This window comes from Panulirus ornatus, chromosome 5 (assembly GCF_036320965.1).
Source record: "Panulirus ornatus isolate Po-2019 chromosome 5, ASM3632096v1, whole genome shotgun sequence".
Classification (NCBI taxonomy): Eukaryota; Metazoa; Arthropoda; class Malacostraca; order Decapoda; family Palinuridae; genus Panulirus; species Panulirus ornatus.
In genome coordinates this window covers 15,533,101-15,555,130 of record NC_092228.1, presented here as the reverse complement: position 1 = coordinate 15,555,130, position 22,030 = coordinate 15,533,101, and the positions used below count along the sequence as shown (strand labels likewise).

At 38.9% G+C, this 22,030-nt stretch overlaps 1 protein-coding gene across 8 annotated transcripts in view; it reads right to left on the bottom strand.

Moving 5' to 3' along the window:
- Cdep (Chondrocyte-derived ezrin-like domain containing protein) overlaps window positions 1-22,030 on the bottom strand; it is a 729,829-nt gene that overhangs the window by 298,953 nt on the left and 408,846 nt on the right. For all 8 annotated transcript variants that reach the window (XM_071661711.1, XM_071661716.1, XM_071661717.1 and 5 more), the window contains one exon: window positions 18,726-18,881. In XM_071661711.1, the coding sequence (XP_071517812.1) occupies window positions 18,726-18,881 (156 nt within the window). The remainder of the gene's footprint in view (window positions 1-18,725; window positions 18,882-22,030) is intronic.

The window sequence follows — 22,030 nt, the reverse complement described above, 5'->3', positions numbered from 1 at the left end:
AGAATTCAGGGTTGCACATTACGACGCTTTATCTAAATATTCAAACAATATTTTTGTCACCAACCAATAGGAAATATCTAGAAAAGATAAGAATAAATATTCAAGCAAACTTACCTTATTTGGTGCAGTATAAACATTTAAAGATTTGCATGCTCACAGATGATACGCTACCTGTATTATCACTGATAACATGACAGATCATGTCATCATCTCTGCGCCAAGTGACCACACACACACACATATTTACTTTTGTTTAACAATAATAACACTTCACACTTTTGGAAGCTCTCTTTAACATAACATCCTATGAATTATACATAATGATTACATAATTCGCTACACACCATTGTAGCTTATCTATAAGATTTTCAGATATATCACTTATTCATTGTTTAATTCAAGATATAAACATCATTCACAATTTCATACACTGTTTTCCTATTCACTGCACAATGACCTGAGCCATCTATATGTATGCCTTGCAAGTACTTGTTCTAAGATATTCCACTGTTCTTTCAAGATTACTTCCTTTTTAAAATAAAAATCATGTTCAACATCCACCATATCAGTATCACCATTGTTAGAGTCCAAGAGACAATCACTAATTTGTTTAGCCATACACTATGACATAGCTACAGCACTATGCGCTACCCCTAACTTTTGGCAAAAAGGTAGGAGCAGTAGATACAAGTAGGTAGGAACATTAAGGCAGGATTATATAGTAAAAACATTAGGAAGAAGCAGTAGGTAGGAGCATTAGATAAAAGTCATTAGGAACATCAGGTAGGAGTCTCTGAAAACACTGTGCTAGACTTGCCATCTGCCAGTGGCCTGTTTAGGGTGAGGTACTAAAGGCTAAGAAGTGGCACTGAAGTTCTTTAGTTATGGAGACTCTGTTGCCATGGCCACCTCTTTGAGGAAGTTCAAAATGGAACAGACATCAGAGATACAGATATATATATAGAATGGGCTGGAGCAATTATTTTCATAAAATACTGAGGGCACAATCAGGTCAGTGTAAAAAACAGCCCTACACATATTTCTGAGATGATTTAAATCTAATGATGAGAGACTTCAACTACAAGAAAAAGATTGGGAATACTTATCATCCCACATTATACATAATTGTGAAAATATGTTTTCTTAGCTATATTATATAAGAAAATTTCTAGTGACATGATGTTACTGATCACATGAGAGCCAGAGAATAGCTAATAAGATGGTACCTAAATTTAAAAGGTTGAGCCACAATATGAGGCTCTGAGCTATTAAATCTGTCCACAATGGAGGAGAAAACTGAGAGGGGTGATCCAATTGCAGGTTTCAAGTTTCTTCATGAGTTGGACCACACTGAATGTGTACAGCTCTTCATGAAATAAAATACCAGAGTAACCCGACACCAAGACAAGAAGCTAAGAAGGAAGCTACCTAGAAAGAACAAAGAAAAGTACTGTTTTAGTGTATGTGAGGTGGATGGATGGAAATGAATAAACAAAGAAACTTTGAATGCCAGCGGTACACAAATTCTTTATTTCTACGCCACAGAATAAATATCCAGCTGTATTCCCAAGGAATGTGACCTGTAAAAAATTTGAAAATGACAGGTGGTCCATTTTCAATAGCTTTTTCAAGGCAAAATCATAAAGTTTCCATATCTTACCATTAACATTCCTTAAAAACAACATCTGACAGCAAGGAAAAGAAAAGTAAAATTCAAATCAAGTGTTTATGGTCTGACACCAGCAAGATGGCTTAAATATTCTCAAACATAATACATTTCTTGCTTCTTACGTTCATAATGATACATAAGCCATAAAGAACATGAAAAAATTTAAAGCTCCACATCTAAAAGAAAACCACCAACATCGTTCATGATCATTACATATCTTTACTTACTATAATCAATTTATATGGGAATCAATAGGGGCAGACAGTGTGAATTGTGTACATGTGTATATATGTATGTGTCTGTGTGTATATAAATGTATATGTTGAGATGTATAGGTATGTTTATTTGCGTGTGTGGCTGTGTATGTATACACATGTGTATGTGGGTGGGTTGGGCCATTCTTTCATCTGTTTCCTTGCGCTACCTCGCTAACAAGGGAGACAGCGACAAAGCAAAATAGATAAATAAATACATATATATCTCAGTTTTTTTTTAATTTTCCAAAAGAGGGAACAGAGAAGGGGGCCAGGTGAGGATGTTCCCTAAAAGGTCCAGTCCTCTGTTCTTAACGCTACCTTGCTAACACAGGAAATGGCGAATAGTATGAAAATATATATATATATATATATATATATATATATATATATATATATATATATATATATATATTTTTTTTTTTTTTCATACTATTCGCCATTTCCCGCGATAGCGAGGTAGCGTTAAGAACAGAGGACTGGTCCTTTGAGGGAGTATCCTCACCTGACCCCCTTCTCTGTTCCTACTTTTGGAAAAAAAAAAAAAAAAAAAAAAGAGAGGGGAGGATTTCCAGCCCCCCCCCCGCTCCCTTCCCTTTTAGTCGCCTTCTACGACACGCAGGGAATACGTGGGAAGTATTCTTTCTCCCCTATCCCCAGGGATAAATATATATATATATATATATATATATATATATATATATATATATATATATATATTTTTTTTTTTTTTTCTTTTTTATACTTTGTCGCTGTCTCCCGCGTTTGCGAGGTAGCGCAAGGAAACAGACGAAAGAAATGGCCCAACCCCCCCCATACACATGTACATACACACGTCCACACACGCAAATATACATACCTACACAGCTTTCCATGGTTTACCCCAGACGCTTCACATGCCTTGCTTCAATCCACTGACAGCACGTCAACCCCTGTATACCACATGACTCCAATTCACTCTATTTCTTGCCCTCCTTTCACCCTCCTGCATGTTCAGGCCCCGATCACACAAAATCTTTTTCACTCCATCTTTCCACCTCCAATTTAGTCTCCCTCTTCTCCTCGTTCCCTCCACCTCCGACACATATATCCTCTTGGTCAATCTCTCCTCACTCATTCTCTCCATGTGCCCAAACCATTTCAAAACACCCTCTTCTGCTCTCTCAACCACGCTCTTTTTATTTCCACACATCTCTCTTACCCTTACGTTACTTACTCGATCAAACCACCTCACACCACACATTGTCCTCAAACATCTCATTTCCAGCACATCCATCCTCCTGCGCACATCTCTATCCATAGCCCACGCCTCGCAACCATACAACATTGTTGGAACCACTATTCCCTCAAACATACCCATTTTTGCTTTCCGAGATAATGTTCTCGACTTCCACACATTTTTCAAGGCTCCCAAAATTTTCGCCCCCTCCCCCACCCTATGATCCACTTCCGCTTCCATGGTTCCATCCGCTGACAGATCCACTCCCAGATATCTAAAACACTTCACTTCCTCCAGTTTTTCTCCATTCAAACTCACCTCCCAATTGACTTGACCCTCACCCCTACTGTACCTAATAACCTTGCTCTTATTCACATTTACTCTCAACTTTCTTCTTCCACACACTTTACCAAACTCAGTCACCAGCTTCTGCAGTTTCTCACATGAATCAGCCACCAGCGCTGTATCATCAGCGAACAACAACTGACTCACTTCCCAAGCTCTCTCATCCCCAACAGACTTCATACTTGCCCCTCTTTCCAGGACTCTTGCATTTACCTCCCTTACAACCCCATCCATAAACAAATTAAACAACCATGGAGACATCACACACCCCTGCCGCAAACCTACATTCACTGAGAACCAATCACTTTCCTCTCTTCCTACACGTACACATGCCTTACATCCTCGATAAAAACTTTTCACTGCTTCTAACAACTTGCCTCCCACACCATATATTCTTAATACCTTCCACAGAGCATCTCTATCAACTCTATCATATGCCTTCTCCAGATCCATAAATGCTACATACAAATCCATTTGCTTTTCTAAGTATTTCTCACATACATTCTTCAAAGCAAACACCTGATCCACACATCCTCTACCACTTCTGAAACCGCACTGCTCTTCCCCAATCTGATGCTCTGTACATGCCTTCACCCTCTCAATCAATACCCTCCCATATAATTTACCAGGGATACTCAACAAACTTATACCTCTGTAATTTGAGCACTCACTCTTATCCCCTTTGCCTTTGTACAATGGCACTATGCACGCATTCCGCCAATCCTCAGGCACCTCACCATGAGTCATACATACATTAAATAACCTTACCAACCAGTCAACAATACAGTCACCCCCTTTCTTAATAAATTCCACTGCAATACCATCCAAACCTGCTGCCTTGCCGGCTTTCATCTTCCGCAAAGCTTTTACTACCTCTTCTCTGTTTACCAAATCATTTTCCCTAACCCTCTCACTTTGCACACCACCTCGACCAAAACACCCTATATCTGCCACTCTGTCATCAGACACATTCAACAAACCTTCAAAATACTCATTCCATCTCCTTCTCACATCACCGCTACTTGTTATCACCTCCCCATTTACGCCCTTCACTGAAGTTCCCATTTGCTCCCTTGTCTTACGCACCCTATTTACCTCCTTCCAGAACATCTTTTTATTCTCCCTAAAATTTACTGATAGTCTCTCACCCCAACTCTCATTTGCCCTTTTTTTCACCTCTTGCACCTTTCTCTTGACCTCCTGTCTCTTTCTTTTATACTTCTCCCACTCAATTGCATTTTTTCCCTGCAAAAATCGTCCAAATGCCTCTCTCTTCTCTTTCACTAATACTCTTACTTCTTCATCCCACCACTCACTACCCTTTCTAAACAGCCCACCTCCCACTCTTCTCATGCCACAAGCATCTTTTGCGCAATCCATCACTGATTCCCTAAATACATCCCATTCCTCCCCCACTCCCCTTACTTCCATTGTTCTCACCTTTTTCCATTCTGTACACAGTACGTATTCCCTGCGTGTCGTAGAAGGCGACTAAAAGGGAAGGGAGTGGGGGGCTGGAAATTCTCCCCTTTCGTTTTTTTTTTAATTTTCCAAAAGAAGGGACAGAGAAGGGGGCCAGGTGAGGATATTTCCTCAAAGGTCCAGTCCTCTGTTCTTAACACAACCTCGCTAATGCGGGAGATGGCAAATAGTATGAAAAAAATATATATATATATATATATATATACATATACATATATATATATATATATATATATATATATATATATATATATATATATATATATATATTCCACTTGTTGTTCGCTGATGATACAGCGCTGGTGGCTGATTCATGTGAGAAACTGCAGAAGCTGGTGACTGAGTTTGGTAAAGTGTGTGAAAGAAGAAAGTTAAGAGCAAATGTGAATAAGAGCAAGGTTATTAGGTACAGTAGGGTTGAGGGTCAAGTCAATTGGGAGGTAAGTTTGAATGGAGAAAAACTGGAGGAAGTAAAGTGTTTTAGATATCTGGGAGTGGATCTAGCAGCAGATGGAACCATGGAAGCGGAAGTGAATCATAGGGTGGGGGAGGGGGCGAAAATCCTGGGAGCCTTGAAGAATGTGTGGAAGTCGCGAACATTATCTCGGAAAGCAAAAATGGGTATGTTTGAAGGAATAGTGGCTCCAACAATGTTGTATGGTTGCGAGGCGTAGGCTATGGATAGAGTTGTGCACAGGAGGGTGGATGTGCTGGAAATGAGATGTTTGAGGACAATGTGTGGTGTGAGGTGGTTTGATCGAGTAAGTAATGTAAGGGTAAGAGAGATGTGTGGAAATAAAAAGAGCGTGGTTGAGAGAGCAGAAGAGGGTGTTTTGAAATGGTTTGGGCACATGGAGAGAATGAGTGAGGAAAGATTGACCAAGAGGATATATGTGTTGGAGGTGGAGGGAACGAGGAGAAGTGGGAGACCAAATTGGAGGTGGAAAGATGGAGTGAAAAAGATTCTGAGTGATCGGGGCCTGAACATGCAGGAGGGTGAAAGGCGGGCAAGGAATAGAGTGAATTGGATCGATGTGGTATACCGGGGTTGACGTGCTGTCAGTGGATTGAATCAGGGCATGTGAAGCGTCTGGGGTAAACCATGGAAAGCTGTGTGGGGCCTGGATGTGGAAAGGGAGCTGTGGTTTCGGGCATTATTGCATGACAGCTAGAGACTGAGTGTGAACGAATGGGGCCTTTGTTGTCTTTTCCTAGCGCTACCTCGCACACATGAGGGGGGAGGGGGATGGTATTCCATGTGTGGCGAGGTGGCGATGGGAATGAATAAAGGCAGACAGTGTGAATTGTGTGCATGGGTATATATGTATGTGTCTGTGTGTGTATATATATGTGTACATTGAGATGTATAGGTATGTATATTTGCGTGTGTGGACGGGTATGTATATACATGTGTATGGGGGTGGGTTGGGCCATTTCTTTCGGCTGTTTCCTTGCGCTACCTCGCAAACGCGGGAGACAGCGACAAAGCAAAATAAAAATAATAAAACATAATATATATATATAGATATCTGGGAGTGGATCTGGCAGCGGATGGAACCATGGAAGCGGAAGTGAATCATAGGGTGGGGGAGGGGGCGAAAATCCTGGGAGCCTTGAAGAATGTGTGGAAGTCGAGAACATTATCTCCGAAAGCAAATGGCTATGTTTGAAGGAATAGTGGTTCCAACAATGTTGTATGGTTGCGAGGCATGGGCTATGGATAGAGTTGTGCGCAGGAGGGTGGATGTGCTGGAAATGAGATGCTTGAGGACGATATGTGGTGTGAGGTGGTTTGATTGAGTAAGTAATGTGAGGGTAAGAGAGATGTGTGGAAATAAAAAGAGCGTGGTTGAGAGAGCAGAAGAGGGTGTTTTGAAATGGTTTGGGCACATGGAGAGAATGAGTGAGGAAAGATTGACCAAGAGAATATATGTGTCAGAGGTGGAGGGAACGAGGAGAAGTGGGAGACCAAATTGGAGGTGGAAAGATAAAGTGAAAAAGATTTTGAGTGATCGGGGCCTGAACATGCAGGAGGGTGAAAGGCGGGCAAGGAATAGAGTGAATTGGATCGATGTGGTATACCAGGGTCGATGTGCTGTCAATGGATTGAATCAGGGCATGTGAAGCGTCTGGGGTAAACCATGGAAAGTTTTGTGGGGACTGGATGTGGAAAGGGAGCTGTGGTTTCGGGCATTATTGCATGACAGCTAGAGACTGAGTGCGAACGAATGGGGCCTTTGTTGTCTTTTCCTAGCGCTACCTCGCACACATGAGGGGGGAGGGGGATGTTATTCCATGTGTGGCGAGGTGGCGATGGGAATGAATAAAGGCAGACAGTGCGAACTGTGTGCATGTTTATATATGTATGTGTCTGCGTGTGTATATATATGTGTACATTGAGATGTATGGGTATGTATATTTGCGTGTGTGGACGTGTATGTATATACATGTGTATGGGGGTGGGTTGGGCCATTCCTTTCGTCTGTTTCCTTGCACTATCTCGCTTTGGACTTTGGCAATATTTCATGAAGAAGAAAATTTTTTTATATATTTTCACTTATTCACAGCAAGAGGGTTAAAACTCTACTTGACAGTGAAGGACAATCAAAAGATGGGGCCCCATGAGTTTAAAACGAAGCAATCATCGTTAAAACCAGATTTAATTTTTATGATAATAACAGGTGCACACAACTTGATGTCATCAAACAAGGCTTGAATTTGAGAATGTCATTTGAGAAAACACTATATAAAGTTTTGCTATTTCTTTAGGAACATAAATCTGGAAATAGAATTCCATCATCAAAATACAAAACACAGCTACGGAAGGTTCCATAAAAATCTATAATATGGGGTTTGTATATGAGTACATAGAACTATGTGTAAAGAAATTTAGAAAAGTTAGAAGATCTAATAATAGAACTCATAAAAATATACCAGGAACCTGAATGTTCTGGCTCTGAATGAAACTCATTTCAAGGGTAAAGGGGAAGAATGGTTTGTGAATCTCTTAGGGGTAAAGTCAGGAGTTACTGTGAGGGCAAAAGCTACAGAAGGGATAGCAGAACTGCTCAAGCAAGAGTTGTGGAAATGTGTGAAAGAGTATATGGAAGTGAGCCTCAGACTGAAGTGGGTAAAACTGACAGTGGATTGTGATAGATGGCTGATCATCAGTGCTTACACACCTGGCCATGAGAAGGAGGATGACAGACAAGTATTTTGGAAGCAAATGAGTGAATGTATTGGCAGTTTTCATGCAGGAGATCTGGTATGAATGATGGGTGATTTAAATTCAAGAATGAGTAATGTGGTAGCTGAGAGTATAATTGAAGGACATGGGGCATTCAGTATGGTGAACAACTTGTGGAGATGTGTGCTGAAAAAGTACTGGTGACTGGGAGTATGTGGTTTAAACAGTGGGAAATACATAAGTATATATGGATGAGTTGGAAAGAAACATAAAGGCTAAGAAGTGGCAATGGAGTTTACTAGATACAGAGACTCTATTGCCATGGCCATCCCCTTGAGGGACTTCCAGTTGAGAACAGACATGAAAGATAAAGATATATAAATAAACAGTTGGGAAGATGCTAAAAGGGCATTTTGGGATTATATACTAACTGATAAACATGCAAAAGAGAGACTCTTGAATGTGAATATGCTGAGAGGGGCAGCTGGTGAGAAGTCTGATCATTAACTAGAGGGGGTAAGGGTGAATATTTGAGGGGATTTCTGGAAAAGAGGAAATGGTATGAGTGAGAAGAAAGTGGTGAAAGTAAATGAGCATCGAACATACATACATGTGAAGAAATACCAGAAGAGACAGTGCAGAATGGCAAAAGGTTTTAGTAACTGAAATAAAGGGAGTGGGTGAGAAATGGGAGATTTTTAAGGAAGTAGTGCTACCATGTGTGACAAAAGTGGGCAGGTGAGAAAGTATAGTGGGTTGTGGGATGAAGAAGTAAAGATGCTAGTGAAAAAGAAAAGTGATGTATGAGCAGTATTTACAGGGAAAAAGAGTGCAAATGATTGGGAAATGTACAAGAGAAAGCAGCAAGAGGTCAATAGGAAGGTGAAGGAGTTGAAAATGAGGGAAATTAGAGTCGAGGTTTGTGAGTATCAGTAAGCTTCAGGAAGAATAAGATGCTTTGGAAGGCATTCAATAGTGTGAGGAAAATAAGAGAACTAAAGGTAATACCGCTGAAAGGGGCAAATGGGAAAGTGGTAACATATAGTGATGAGGTGGGAAGATGGAGTGAGCATCTTGAGGAACTGATGAATGTGTTTGATGATAGGGTGGCAGATGTAGGTTGTTTGAGTTGGGGAGGTAAGCAAGGGTAGAAAGTCATGGAAAGTGTTTAGTGAAGAGTGAAAAGGTGGTGAAAGCCTTGCATAAGATTAAATGTGGTTAGGAGCTGATGAATTTCTTAAGAAAGGGTTGACTATTACTGACTGGTTAGTTAAGATTATCAGTGTATTTATGGATCATAAGGAGATGCCTGAGGATTGGCAAAATACATCTATAATGCCACTGAATAAAGGCAAGAGGAACAATGGTAAATGTTCAAACTACAGAGGTGTAAGTCTGCTGAGTATACCTTGTGAGTTGTATGGGAGAGTGGTGACTGAGAAGGTGAAGATATGCAAAAAGTGCAAGATTAGGGAGGAACAATTGGGTTTCAGGAATAGCTCAGGATGCTTGGACCAGGTGTCTGCTTTAATTGATGCATGTGAGAAATACTTATAGAAAAAGATGGATCTGTATGTAGCATCTAAGGATCTGAAATAATATGACACTGAGCTGATAAAAATGCCCTGTAGGTCTTACATATATGTGGTGTAGGAGGAAAGATACAAGAAGTGGTGAGAAAGTTTTTACCTTATCAAAACAGTATGGCAGATGTATGAGTAGGTAGAAAGGAGGATGAGTGGTTTCAGGTGTAGGCTGGTCTGTGGTGTCTGTGATGGCATCATGGCTGTTTGATTTACTTATGGATGGGGTGGTGAGGGAGGTAAATCCAAGGGTCTTGGAAAGGGGCAAGTAAGCAGTCTATAAGGGGTTTGGGGCCCTCAGAAATGAGTCAGGTGTTGTTTGCTGATGACACAGCATTGCTGGCAGATACAAGAAGCTGCAGAAATTGGTTTCTGTGCTTTGGAGTGTGTGAAAGGAGAAAGTTGAGAGTAAAAGGCATATCACAGCAGTGGGACATGTCAGTTGGGGTGAGTTTGAATGCAGAAAATGTGGAGGAAATAGTGTGTTTTAAATACCTGAGAACATGGCAACGAAAAGATCCATGGAAGCAGAAATGACTCATAGGATGGGTGAGGGGGTGAAGGTTCTAGCAGCAGTGGGAAATGTGTGGAAGGAGAGGTTGTTGTCTCAAAGGATTAAAAATGGGTTTGTTTGAACATCTAGTAGTCCCTATGTTGTATGGATTCAGAGAAGGGTGGATGAGTTGGAAATTAAAATGTTTTTGGACAATACATGATGTGAAGTGGTTTGATCAAGTAGATAATAAGAGGGTAAGAAAGTATGGTAATGACAAGAGTGTGGCTGAGAAAGCTGAAGAGGATGTGATGAAATGGTTTGGACATATAGAGAGAATGAGTGAGGAGAGGTTGACAAAGAGCATATACATGTCAGAAGTTGATATGAAAAGGAGAAAGGAAAGACCAAACTGGATATGGAAGGTTGCAGTGAAACTGCGGGTGGGTAAAAGTCGTGCATAGGATACAGTGACTTGGAGTAATGCAGTATACAGTGGGTGATGGATTGAGCCAGGGCATGTGAAGCAGCTAGGGTAAACCATGGAAAGGTCTGTGGAGTGTGGTTGCGGATAGGGGATTGTGGCTTCAGTGCATTACAAATAACAGCTAGAAAATGGATATGAACAAAAGAGGTCCTTTCTCCATCTGTTCCAAGCATTACCTAACTAATGTGGGAAACAAAGAAGCCTAAAAATATAATGTACCCTGGAAAAGATATAAGTAACACAACAGCAAGCCACTGTTTGAGAGGTACAGGTACACCACCAATTTTCCAGCACTCTTGGTTCCAAAGCCTTGCCAGATTAACCATTTTGCTGGACCAACCATGGTCACGTAATAATAATTCATCAACACACTTCTAACCTACTAATTATACATCTCTCATGTGTCTAAAGTATACCATGTGTCTAAAGTATTCGTTTGCATTATACCTCTGCTTAGGACTGAGGTGCTCGTCAGCTACGAGTTTCACAAATCCGTCTGTATACTTGGCAGCTCCTTCGTGGTTTGCAGACCACTTTTCTCTGCACACTTTATTCATGGAAATTCCATAACGCTTCTTAAATCTTTGAAGCCATCCTTCACTATAGTCACACTCATGTTGTAATCTAAGTTCTTTATGGAACAACTACGCCTAGTCCATTATCATGCTATCTGACAAGTCCATTCATCACTCTGATGCTGTCAAAACCATTCCATCATCACTCGATCGTGCTCAGTACTCTCACCATCTTTCATAGTTTTTCTAATTGTCATTTGCTTCTTGAAATTGCTGTCTGCATAGAACTTCAATATCTTCTCCCTTTGTTTCTTTATATCATAAACAGTTGATGAACCAATACTGTAGATGTAACACAGCTTAAGCACCAAAACACCATGGTCCATTTTTTTCAACAGTTCTCCTTTATCTTGGATTGATATGGACTGGTATTTACGTTTGACAGCACGAATGACACTCATATGTCTTAGAAGCCATAGCTAGGGTTAAATTTAAACAAAATAAGCCAAGAATCTCAAAGAATTGTGGTATCATCACCAACAAGCGCAGTGTAAAGAATGTATATAAGCACGCCCTACACACAACGCCATCTGTGGCTGCCCAACTGGTCTGGTGACCATGGTGATTTCAAGTTTCCTCATGTAATTTTGTCCGCACTAAAGGAGGTGCCAAACCATAAGTTGCTGGAAATTCGGTGGTGTACCTGTATAAATGAGACTGAAATGAGTTTACCAAGGACAGAACAACAGAGAAACCTTGAAAAAAATGTTGTTGACAAGTCAAAAAAGAAGTCAAAACTATCCATAAACTGATTAGGAATAAATCTTCAAGTAAAAAGTAGCTCATCAGGCTGGAGAATTCAGAGGAGAGGATTGTGGAAGATGCAAAAAAAATATGCAAGGAATTGATCAGTAAGTTCAAAAATGTATTCACAATGGAACATGCCTAAACAACCTAAACCCTTTTGCTGGCTGCTGAAACTGGTTGCATCATAATGAAAAACACACTTCTCAGACCATCATGCATCATGCTGACCTACACAGCCAAAAAGAACCCTCCCAAACAGCACATGGCCATAAATGCTCATACAACTTCTTGTCATATTTTACATCATCTAAAGAGCAGCAAAGCGGCACAACATAACGTATTGATGCATGAAAGCATGGCATAAAAATGACAATAAAGCGGCATACCAACACAGGACCATCATAGCAGCTGTTTTGGACTACAACAGCAGCATTTCAGCAGAACAGTGTGATAAAATAGCAGGAGCTACAACAGAGCAACAAGCCACAGCATTGGATGCTTATGGTGATAATATTCACTACAGCTGGCTTAGGATATACCTACTTGGTTTAAAGACTAGTCTTGCATCAGTAGCAAAGCAAAGGCTTTGTTAACAATAAACTATACAACCCAACTTTTTATGATGCAACTTGTCATTAGCAAATGAGCAGTTGGAATAATGCCATCAGCCAGCACAGTGGTGAAATTAACCCAATATGCCAGAATATGAAAAGGTTAACCCCAACTCTAATGAAATGGGATGGATAAAGGCTTGAATTTCTTTTCCTAAATCCCAGATGAGATAGCACGGGCAATTGTGCACCCCAATCAGGGCCATCTCAGATCCACTAGACACATACACTTAGTTGGTAAAGTCTGAAGTTAATGTTGGGGCAAGAGCTAAGGAAGTGGTAGCACTTCTGCTGGAAGCAGATTCGTGGAAATCTATGAAAAGTGTAAGGAAGTAAGCCTCCAACTGATGTGGGTAAAAATGAAAGTGGATTATGAGAGGTAGGTGATCACAAGTGCTTATGCATCTGGAAATGAGAGGAGCAGGGTAGAGAAGTGGGTGTTCTGAAGGAGCTGAGTGATTGATACAAGGGACAGAGTATTAATCACAGACATTTTCCATTGGAAAGTAGGTAAGTGGCAGTTGTGGGTATAATAAATGAAGGGTATGGGGAACCCTGTAATGTAAATGGAAAAGGTGAACAGCTTATGGATTTGTGTGCTGAAAAATGTGTGGTGGCTGGGAATACCTGGTTTAAAAAAAGACCATACAGAGGTATACATAGATGAGTAGCAGTGATAGAAAGTGAGCATTACTGGACTATGTACTATATGATAAACACGTAAAGTAGAGATCCTTGGATGTCAACGTACTGAGAAGGCCAGCTGGAGGAACTTCTAATCATTACTTAGTGAAGGTGAGGGTGAAGGTTTGTTACTGTTTGAAGAAAAGAGGAAATGACATGGGTGGGAAAAGGTTGTGAAAGTGAGTGAGCTTGGAAAAGATCCCACAATAAACTGTGTGTAGAAAGGAAAAAGGTGAGAGTAATTGATGCTAGGAGAGTGGGTGAGAACCTACCTATGAGTACCTATCACTAAATTTTCCATGATGGCAAGGCTAGTGCACTGCATTCACCACTTACTTTGCATGTTAATGAATGACATTTCTCTCAACCACCTTGCCTTTGTCCCCTCATTTGTATTGCTAGATGTATAATGGTATATTTTCTCAACAGCTACTCCTCTGGCATAGTTATGTATTCTAGGTTCATCCTGTATTGAATTCAACAAAAAATCTAATCTCCTTTTTAGTGTTTCTTAGTCATTCCATTTAAATTTCTTATATCTCCTGGTATATTAAATAACTGCTCCAATTTCCTTGCAAGGCATTCATGTATCTTTGTCTTATGCATCTTTGCTATGTTTCCAGGAATTACTCTTGATTTAATGATCCTGTATTGTCCTTGTCTGGTTGCTTTCAGGTTCGAAGCCTTTTTCTTTATTCTCTCCATTTGTTGTTGCCAAGCATATTTTAACATATATCTCTCCCTCTGATGTTTGAATCAGTATGGCTCTAGTTCTTTGAATGTTCATGATAATTCAAATGCTCCAGTCCATTTGTTACCTGTGATATGTTTCTGTATTCTCCCTATCTTGTTTAATTCAATCTGCTTTACTGGTGACCATACAACAAAGCAGTATTCAAGTTTAGTTCTTACACATACATTAAACATCTTCATTAAATGTCTGTCTTGTTGCAAATGTTTTAAATATCATTCTATTCATCGCTTGGCTTGAAAGCACTATCCTTTCAATATATTCACTGAATTCATTTTTTTCACATACATGTACTCCCAAATCTGAAGTTTGCTTCACTATCTGTTTTCCTGCATTGCCTCTATATGTAGGCACTGCAACTGCATTAGCTGTCCTATAACAATGGTCAAAAGATTTTGTCCCATGGAAAAAAAAATATGTTTCTTATGCATTTTTGCATGATGAATCCGAATATATTTTCAGGATTTCTCCATCACATGTAGTTATTTTCTTCCAGCATACTTACACATCATTATATACAATAAATATGTACCAGCGCTCTATGAAGCATTTGAAACAAAAATTTTAACAAACACAGCTATTTTCATTGTTTGTTAAGTGCAACAGCTTCTTTTTGAAAGCACAAGCTTTAGTAAATGAGTCTCCAGGGGCCTTCAAAAACACAACTGGAAATGTGGGAACATTCAAACAGTTCCCACTCCTTAAATAGCAGTTCTCTGTCAGTTGCAGGCTAGAACTCAATGTGTAAACAGTGTCTTTTCCACTCTGTTGACAGATTGTACTTTTGTGTATTTAAGTGTTGTGCTGATACCACCATCCACCATTATAATATTGAGAAACTGTGTAAATAGTCCAAATTCTTTCTGCAACATCTGTGGTGAATTGACATTCATATCACAAAAATGTTCTTTCACACCCCTCATTAAAAAATGCCATGAGCATTACTTTGGTTGTAAACTGGATGACCAGGATAAAAGTTGGGCCCCCATATTTGTTGTGACACGTGTCAGGCTTTTCACAGCATGGGAAAAAGGTTCGCGCCGTATGCCTTTTGCCATTCCCATGGTTTGGAGAGAACCAAAAGATCAAGCTCTGGATTGCTACTTGTGCCTGACAAATATAAATGGTATAACATCAAAATCTAAGCATACTATTAAATATCCTGGTTTACCATCTGCTAGGAAGCCAGTAACTCAGTCAGGAATTACCTGCGCCAGGGCCTACAAGAAATATGACATTGAGTGACGATGAGTCTGGTGATGAGAAAGTAGACCAAGTGGATCCAACATTTGAAACAAGCTGTTCTTCAAGTGAACCACATTTGCTGAGTCAAGGAGATCTCAATGATCTCATCCGCGATTTGAATTTGTCTAAGAAGCAAGCCGAACTTTTGGGTACCAGTCTAAAGCGCTGGAATCTTCTCCAGAGAGAAACCAAAGTTTGTGTTTATTGTGATTGCCATGTCATTTTCAAACAATTCTTCTCCCTTGAGAATGGTCTGGTGTTTTGCAATGATGTTCATTCTGTTATGGAGACACTTGGCCACAAACATAACACAGATAAGCAGCACTTGTTTAATGACTCACTAAAAATAAACTTGAAAGCTGGTCTATTCCACAAAGGAAATAAGTTCTCCTTTGTTCCTCTAGCTCACATGGCTGACATGAAGGAACTGTATGATAACATGAAGCTTCTTCTTGAAAAAATTAAGTATGGGGACTTTAAGTGGAATGTATGTAGTGGCCTAAAGGTTGTGGAATTTTTACTCGGAATGCAACTTAGTCACACAAAATTCTGTTGTTTCCTCTGTGAGTGGGTCAGCCGGGAAAAGAAAAATCTTTATGTAAAGAAAGTGTGGCCAAAACAAACATCACTAACTCTGCTGAAGAAGAATGTCATCAATCCTCCTTTTGTTGTCCATTAGAAAATTAATCTGCCTCCTTTGCACATTAAGCTTGCGTTGATGAAGAACTTCGTTAAAGGTATCGATAAAACTGGCTATGGATTCACACATCAGAGGAATAAATTTCCCAGAATCTGTGATACAAAAATCAAGGGTATTTTTGTAGGACTACAGATCATGGAACCGCTCTGAGAAGAAAAGTTTGATGAAGACCTAAGTGAAGTTGAAAAAATTTCATGGCTGTCATTTAAGAGAGTTTGCAAAGATTTTGGGGGAATCATGGATCAGAAAACTACTGTGATGTAAAAGATCTACTGACTTCATATAAAGCTCTAGGATGCAATATAAGCCTAAAATTCAATTTCTGAACACACACTTAGACTCTTCCCAGAAAATCTTGGGGCAGTCACTGATGAGCACCGTGAAAGATTTCACAAGGACATTTTGGACAAGGAAAAAGCAGTACAAAGGCCAAATATAGCAAAAAATCATACACTTCTACATTTCAAAGGTAGGTTTTTGAGTGTAATATCAGCCTTATTCATGAGTGAGTAATATACACTTATTGTAAAATTCAATTGCTCTGTCACTTAAAAACCATGCCTGATACAAAAATTCTAAAAACAGGTTTGCATTCAGCGTAGAAGATACTATGAGGCCCACCTATTTTAGTTTGTGGGACAAAAATAGGTTAAAATTTTGTTGACCAGTGCAATTAACATAATTTCTCCTCATCAAATTCCATTAAATTTTCATCTGCCTATCTGTAGATATCATCCAAGTCTCTTTGAAGTTCTCGATCTTCCACATTCTTTCTCTATTGCTTTCTTACTTTCATGACATCTGCAAAACATCCAACTATAGTCTCTGGATTCCTGATCTATGTCTGAGATCATGATTACTAGTACTGAAGCATAAACTGTTCCTTGCTGTCCCCGAGGCAGTAAATCTTCTTTGGATATGTTTCTATTTGCAACTGCTTAATTTTCTACTGATAAAAAATTCTCTGATCCATTTTCCTATTTTTCCTTTATCATTCAATAGTTAACATTATCAAATGCTTTTGCAAAATCAAGAAAAATAGTGTCCATTCTTTTCCCATCCATCAAACTTTTGTATACAAAGGAATACAGAGGAATTCAAACATCAACAGATCACAGGATGCTTTCAAGGATGTTTTTGAGGGTGGAAGATATCAGAATCCCACGGATTAATACAGCAAAGGCATAGAAGGCATACAGATAATTCAAAGAGAAGAACCTGCAATCTGTCAATGTAACTAAGGAGACGCAAATAATGTAAGTCATGGACTTGAAGTGAAATAAACATCAGGTCTATTCTTAAACGTATCTATAGTACTGCTTTTGACCACTCTCACTGGCAAATTATCCCATTTTTAACAATCCAGTTGAAGAAAAAGTACCCAGCCTCATTCAAAGCAAAACATTTGCCCATGAGTTTGTATCCATTACAATTAGTGAATCAGACAAATCAAGTCTTAAGTAGCTTTATATATCATATTTATCAAACCCTTTGATAAATTTGAAAACTTTTATTGGATCACCTCTTAACCTTCTATTTTCTTAGCTTAATAGATTCAGCTCACTTTATCAGTTCTCGTAAGATTTACTTCTCAACCCAGGAAACATCATGGTAGCTCGATGCTGCACTTTCTTTACTTTGTCTATGTCTTTTTTTTTAGGAAGGGCAACAAAAACCAAACAATATTCAAGATGGGGATAAACCCCTGAATTGTAATGAGTAAGATGAGTCCATTTCTGTTACATAGAAGAACAGATGCTCCTCGATTTACAATGCGGTTACATTCCAATAAACCCATCATAAGTTGAAAATATCGTATGGTGAAAATACATATAATACTATACATCTAACCTACTAAATATCATAGCTTAGCCTAGCCTACCTTAAACATTCTTAGAACACTTACATTAGCCTGCAGGTGGATCTGGACAAAGTCATCTAACATAAAGCCTATTTCATAATAGTGTTGAATATCTCACAATTGTAATGTTGAAAAATCATAAGTCGAACCACTGTAAGTCAGGGAGCATCTGCAGTAGGAAGGAACATATAGGTGTGAGCATTTGGAAAAAGAAGTAGGTTGGAACAGTAGGTAGAAGTAGTCAGTAGGAATATCATGTAGGAGCCTCTGGAAGCACTGCACTAGACTTTACACGAAAAGACTAAGAGGTGGCACTGAAGTTCACCAGCTATGGATACTTTTGCCATGGCCACCCCTTGAGGAAGTTCCCAGAGGAAATGGGCATCAGATATATAGATAAATAGATAGACAGATACATCAACGATTTTCCTGGACTTAAATTTGAAGGTCTTACTTATGAATCCCAAGGATTTTGTTAACTCTTTTCACTACCTCTGTGTACTGCTTTTTGGTTTTAGGTCACCAGAGATTATTACAACAAAATCTATTTCCTCATACTGTAGGTAGCATTTTTTTTTCTTTACAACCAATTTGCAAAACCCTAGGACTTGAGATATATATATATATATATATATATATATATATATATATATATATATATATATATATATATGTAGTTATGAAAACAATGATATCAGAGGATTCCCCAAAGTTAAAATTAGCTGTTCACAACTAAGGGCATTTTCAGTGATTTTCAAGAGCATATTTCCAAAAATTCTGGACTTGTTCAAACCAAATCCAACTTTAGTTCTAACTACAAGAGTTTACTTACATATCCTTCTGGATGTAATTTGGTTAAAAACCTTTTCCTCTTGAAAGAAAGTTTTCTTATCTTGGCCCAAGAGAAAGTGTTTATCTTTGTGTAGTTCTGGAACACCAATACACCCATATGTGCAACTGCAAGGTTTAGTGGCACCCCTTCATTATCCTGGAAATCAGAACACAAAGTTATCATTAATAAAACATTTACCCACATTAAATCTTAAAGCTTTTAGATTTGCATAACCTACAATACAGACAGTTAGAAAAGAATACAAACTGCATAGCCACAACTTTACTAAATGGCAGCAACTCTTGACAATCCACTTCACACAAATATATAATAGCATGATCTTAGCAGATAATATCAAAGTTCATATACATGAAATCCAGTTTGTATTTAATGATGAGTTTTATATGTTCTTCACAAGTTAAATTGATAATTCTATAATTCCAATTTCACACTAAATTAGGGTGGTCCCTGTAAAACAGGTCCCAACAACCCAGTCACCACAGATCACCTGACTCCTCCATACTTCCTGTAATGCTCATAGCCTTTTGTTATATACTTCCACCAATACTCTTCACCTCGAGCATAAACCCTGTTTGATTCTTCTCACTTCCATCCTTTCATCATTCCCACATACCTTCAAACTATAATATTGTATTATAAAACCAAGTATATAATATATCTGTTTTTACTTCAATGGGGTTCCAATCAGATTACAGTGTGTTTGGAATAGTGAAGTCACAGATTAGATCCTCTTTATTTGCAAGGAATAGGTCTTATGTGTTATTTCTCCTAGTTGGTTTTATTATTTGTTGACTGATAAAGAATTTGTTGTACAATCTAAATAATTCTCTTTTTTACAGCTGTTTGTCCAAGTTGCTTCCAATGTAATTCTTTACTTTAATGCTACTTCCTACCTCTTTCCATCTTAGGCACAGTAGTTTGAAGTCCCCTAAGAAAACTGATTATGACTGGGTTTCCAAAGAGATCAAGGCAGGATTCTATATTTCCTATTTGTTCAATAAATTCATGTGGCTCTGTATCTGGTGGTCTGTAGATTGGCACAATGGCCAAGCTATGATTTTCAACCGTGACAACAAGTACTTTTACTAAAAGATTTTAGCAGTTCAGAAGTTCAGTTGTTTTAAGTGAATCTTTTACATACAGTCAATTCCTCTGAATGTTAATCCAATCCTGTTACATCTGTATGGGTAATTTAGGATCCAGACCTTACACTTGCAAAAGTGCTTCTCACTTTATCAATAAGCACATTAGTTGATTTGTCACCTGAGACCAGGGTCGCCATTCATACCACTTCCATATACACATTGCTTCCATTGCATTGCATTTGATCCCCAACTATTTACTTTTACAATTATCAGAACTTTTTTATCTTTATTTACCAATAGCAAAGGCTCTAACCAGAATTCATTTGAGGGTTAAGTATGCAGAATCTTAAAACATTTTACTAGCTATTCATTTCTACAGCTGAAGACTAAACATCAATATTCAAAACTTTTTTCATACACATTCGCCATTTCCCGTGTTAGTGAGGTAGCGTCAAGAACACAGAACTGAGCCATAAGAGGGAATATCCTCACTTGGTCCCCTTCTCTGTTCCTTCTTTTGGAAAATTAAAAATGAGAGGGGAGAATTTCCAGCCCCCCGCTCTCTTCCCTTTTAGTCACCTTCTACTACATTCGGGGAATATGTGGGAAGTATTCTTTCTCCCCTATCCCCAGGGATATGTTAAAGAATAAATTCAACATATTACCTTCCCTATTTTCTGGTGAAGAAGGTTAAGCTTTTCACACAAACAAATACACACTCAATGCATAAACATACACACAGACTCATGTAGTAGGTGGGTGGCAGGCAGCCACTGACCAGGGAGGTACGACAGCCAGGGTATCACAGGCCAGCAATACACTGGCTTTCAAGGTTTCCTCCATGATCCAGGGTGCCCTCTTTTCTTTCTGTTTCATTTATATATGTGAGTTGCTGGCATTCAGTCCACAAACACAAACACCCTTCATCTTATGCCTAACACTCAACATATGCAACTTATTTGGAACTTTATTATCAACTTTTCCATTAAATCTTTATGTAATTAGAGCTCTGCATTAGTCCTCCTTAATGGCAAATCCCATCACAGGTAAAGAAAGTTCAAGGAATTGGGGCCCCACAAGTAAAGAACTCTCTCCCCAAACTGTACAAATGGATAATTACATACCTACACACAAAAGATGCAGCAAAAGAACAACCAGAGGTTATAATATAAAATTAAAGAATTCATTTGAAAAGATGTACAGAAGTATACTTTCATGATATACATGATGAATGAATGGAATAAAATGAGAAACAGTAAGCAACAGTAGACAACACTGAACTCACACAACTCATTCTTCATAACTCTAGGTCTTCTTGCAGTAAATGCTAAGTGCAAGCCCTGCTTTTTGGCAAAATGGTAGGAGAAATAGAGGTAAAAGTTAGGAACATTAGGTGGGAACATTATGTAGAAGTAATACGTTGGAACATGAGATAAACACATTAGGCAGCAGTATATGGTGGAAACATTAGCCAGGAGCCTTTGAAAACACTGTACTAAAGTTATCTTCTGCCAGGGACCTTTTAAGTGTGATGCAATGCAGGCTAAGAAGCGGCACTTGAGTGCACTAATTAAGGAAACTTTTGCCATGGCCATCCCCCTGGGCTAGTTCCCAAAAGAAACTGGCATAAAGATATAGGAAACAGTGAAAGAAAAATAAAACAGTATAAAGAGAATCAAAAAGTTGTAAGATAGTACAGATGGTTCAAGAGTGGGGCACCAGGAGTATAAAACTTCCTCCCTATACAGTACAAATAGGTAGTTACAGACACACCTAGACAGCCTGAAAGTTGTTTTGATACATGTTTGATGAAATTCCACTTGAGTAAGTGTAAAGATCACAGGGAACGAGCTGTAGTTATCTATAAGTAAGAGGGACCTGGTACTTGACACTGTCCCTAACCCATCACCAGAATAAAACATTAAACATTAAAACATTAAACAAATTAGAAAGTAAACTGACTGAAAGGAAAAAGAATGAGGGATGACCTGATCACAACCTTCAAGTTCTTAAACATGACTGATGACACAGATTCACAGACTGGACGATTCTTGCAGGGAAATAGTGCAAATGACTGGGAGATGTATAAAAGCAAGAGGCAGGAGATTGAGAGAAAGGTGCAAGAGGTTAAAAAGAGGGCAAATGAGAGTTGAGGTGAGAGTATCATTAAATTTTAGGGAGAATAAAAAGATGTTTTGG